General features: G+C 36.9%; 1 protein-coding gene across 1 annotated transcript; it reads right to left on the minus strand.

The window, feature by feature from the left end:
* Nucleotides 1–372: 372 nt before the first annotated feature.
* On the minus strand, nt 373–3,759 carry LOC129892472 (pentatricopeptide repeat-containing protein At4g21705, mitochondrial-like). The gene is made up of 2 exons (XM_055968043.1): nt 3,342–3,759; nt 373–2,011 (listed from the first exon to the last, which is right to left on the minus strand). Exons 1-2 carry the CDS (start codon nt 3,669–3,671, stop codon nt 818–820), a joined length of 1,524 nt encoding a protein of 507 aa, XP_055824018.1. The 5' UTR covers nt 3,672–3,759; the 3' UTR covers nt 373–817.
* Between the last annotated feature and the right edge of the window lie 231 nt (nt 3,760–3,990).

The raw sequence follows: 3,990 nt of genomic DNA on the forward strand, positions 1-3,990 counted from the left end.
GCATGTCTAAACGCAAACTTATTCGTCGGGTCCTCCTAAGGGACTCGCTTTGATTTGCTGAATGAAAGGGACAGTACCCAAGGACGGCGCCAGACCCACAGGCCCGACATATCAATTATCATGTACTGTTTACGAAGAAAAATTTATCAGATAAGGATATTTAATACATCATAGATAATAATTTTGTTCAGTTCTCACAGAACATAATATATTACAACTTATGAAAAGTTTAATTTAATATCGAATGGATTGAATTTAATTTGTAATTCTCAACAAATTAATCCAGTTAACTATCAACATTTCATTATAGCTGGATCTTGACTTACTTGACCATGTGACATTGATATATTGAGGTCTCAATCATACAATGTCTTTACGAACAAATCAATTGAAGCATAACTTCTCTTTGTGAATAAATCATGAGCAATTGTAAACTGTTTATTTCGAAAATAAAATAAAATACATCCTTTATCTTTTCAAAAATACATCCTTTACTACTAAATAACTGTAAACACCTGGTAAATGCTCATCTATTTTGGGAACGAAAATCCGGACTAGGCTGTAAAATCACCAGTTCTGTCCTCCTATTTTTGACAGCACAAGAAGTAAGGTTGCTGGATTCGTATACGATTGATCTTCACTGCTCTTCACATATCTTCAAGCACAGATAATGAATAAGTTCCTAGTATACAAAGCTAGCCCCGACAGTAACAACAGAGCGGCTTACTCTTTTTAATCTCCATTTTCTCCAAGCATATGGAGTTGGATAATAGAGAAAATGAGAGAGGCACCTGTTCCTCCAGGCTTGGGCAGAAGTTTACTTGCTCTGCTCATAGCTAAGACTTTCTTTGCTTTCATCCTCTTCTCCTAGCCCACTGGCTTCTGTGCTTCCAGAGGCATCATGCACGTCTTTATTTCCAGTAACTACTGTCTTTAATGAGATAAGGAAAGCCTCTAGTTCTCTAGCGTCTTGTTGATCACCGAGCCATTTACTTATGCTTGACACCAGATGGGGTTTTGGTCTCCATCCTGGATTTTGTCCTCGCACAGCTATAGCTTCTTTCATGCATTCAAAAGCCTTTTCCATATTATTCATATTCAAGTACCCTGCAGCGATGATAGCCCAACTATTTGGGATTGGTGTCTTACCTTTCTTAACAATATCTTGCAGCATGGTTTCGGCTTTATCAACTAAGTCATTCTGGCAATATCCAATTAGAAGGATATTTGGCACTCTATAATCGTAAGTGTGGCAAGAAGACTCCCACTCCTTTAGGACGGTCTCAGCTGTCTCTAGATCACCAAGCTTCACTAAGGAACCTAGCATGGTGATGTAGTCCTTGTTAATTTGCTTTTTACACACAACCTTATGTACACCCCACAATCTCAACATTTCTTCCTTATTGCCTAGATTCCCGTAGTGGGAGATCAAATGATTGTAACCTATCGCATCTTTATGTAGCCTATCTTCTAACTTTTTCAAGAAAATAAGAGCTTTCTCCTTGAACTTGGCTTTAATATAAACACTAGCCATCATGGAATAGGTGATCCAGTCCACTGATATGAAAGGTTGACTCTCCATTTCTTCAAGAAGCTTCTCCATACCACTAAAATCAGCTCTTTCTCCACAGCAGTTGATGCAGATACGATAGCTGAAGTTATTCGGGGTGACACCATTCTCCTTCATCTCCGATAGCACGTCAGAGACTTGCTCGAGTTGGCCAGTACTTCTGTAAAGGCACATGAGATTGTTGTAAACAAGAGTGCAGTGAGCATAACCAAGTTCCTTCATTTTCTGGAAATGGGCTAGGGACTTCTCAACTAGGCGTTCTCTAATATAACAGTTGAAGAGAGCACCAGAAGTCTTATCATTCTTCTGTTCATCCGTAAGGTTATTAAAGTAGCACTCTGCAGCTTCCCAACCATGCACAACACCAATAAGATCCAAATGCACAGCACAGTCTCCTGATTTGAAAGGGCAGAGACCTCTGACACTCATCCACTCTGAAACCTAAATGGAAACAAGCATGCATTACCAGCTTTAGAAACAAGGGCAAGTCAGATGTAGTAGTAAAATAGTATCATGACACATTTCGAGCCCAAAAAATAAATAAAAATTCAGAGATCAGAAGTAGAAACATGTTTCCTTTCTCCCGCTTTACATCAGATGCACGAGCATTTCCTATCATACTCAATATCTTCTTTGTAAAAAATAGGATTGTCTAAGAAAGCTTCATTGACAATCCATTTTTGTTGAGACCTGAATCCTATCTTGTACAGACTCTCCAAAATGTTGTCGTACCCATGTTCGATCCACTAAAAATGCACTATTTTTGGAGGATTTGACACACACCCATCAACATTTTTGAAGAGCCCGAGAAACATAGCCTGAATCAATTAAGCAGCACAGGGGGTGGTAGAAGTCACGTGAGCAGACTTAGCTCCACACCTCAGCTGCCTGATGTGGGAATTTAGTCCATCTATATATAGATGAGCTATGACAGCAAAGGTCGTCAGGATCCAGAATTATCTGAAACTACTCCCCTTCAATCTTGATCTATCCTCACTGATTTCTCCCTCTGTTCTTTCTATTTCTCTTTTCTCTACTTCTTTATCCTTCTATCTTCCTATTTCCTCCAATTATATCTTCTGTTTCTACCTATGCTTTGGATTTATCAAGTAGAGATTGATGCCAACTGCCAAGAGCTTGTACTGATTTATATAGCTATTTACTTTAGTTTTCTTCATTCATTATCATTGCATTTCACTTGTTCTTGTTCATATGAGCTGGATTTAATGACTGTGAGATAGCATGGTCCCAGTTTCTCATTGTAATCTCAATTTCAACACAACAACTGTGGTGAAGCTGTTTAATTCTATAAATAGAGCCATTGAGATCATTACCACGTGATCCCCCTTCCCCAAAAAGATTGAAATCAATCAACTTACGGCCCTTTTGGCATAAGAATCTTTCGCTTTTCTTCAAGTTTTTATAAAAGATTTATAGGTTATATTGTGTCAATTTTTTCACTCAAAACTTGAAAAACGTTTTTTTCAAGTGAAAAGCATATTCAAACACAACTTCAAACAGTTACATACTCTTACTTCACAATACCTTTTTTTTTATTCAACTATCACTCAATTCATATTGAAATGCCTACCAATCCTCGATCCCAAATTAAGTGGGTTGGCTATATTAATCATCCATATCTATTCCCCTCTATACGAACATACACAGTGTAATACCACAAGTGGAGTTTGAGGAGGGTATATCGTGTGTACGCAGCCTTGCCACTACATTCCAATACTAACTAAGAAAAAGTGCAGACATGAAATGAAACCTGGAGAGCCTGAGAAAACCGTTTACGGCTACGGAGATCACGAACAATGCGTTGAAGCTCGAAACTTGTCACCTTTCTGCCCTCATCCACCCATTCATCCAAAACTGGAATTATGAGATCCGCTCGTCTCACAGGGCTAATTCTGGAAAACAAATTATTACGCTTTGAATATGAAGAATACACAGTGTAATAAGCACGAATTGGGAAAGCCCTTTGAAGAAAATTGTACGAAATTGATCTTCTCAACATTGCGAAGTTCATTGATGAGCTTATTGGCTTTGTGGACTGTGGTGTTACTGAAGAACAACAATGGTTTAAGGTCCCCAACATTGAAATTGAAAACAATAAAGTAGCTGAACAAAGAAGCCAGAAGAGATTTAGGGTTTTAGACAAATCAAATTTCTAGTAATAAACTAATAATAACAATTTGACACTAATGATAAAAGTATTAGGGAATATTATTAAAAAAAAAAATTGAAATGTCTAAATAGAAAAATTCAATTCGAGATAATTTGAATTGAATTTTGGTGAATATTTTTTTGGGAAACTTACATAAATATACAATATTAAAAAAATATTTACCATTTATAGCAATAAAAAAATAATTTCACTGAACACTTATAATACATTTATAATACAGTTTTAATAC

Source organism: Solanum dulcamara, chromosome 6 (assembly GCF_947179165.1).
Source record: "Solanum dulcamara chromosome 6, daSolDulc1.2, whole genome shotgun sequence".
NCBI lineage: Eukaryota > Viridiplantae > Streptophyta > Magnoliopsida > Solanales > Solanaceae > Solanum > Solanum dulcamara.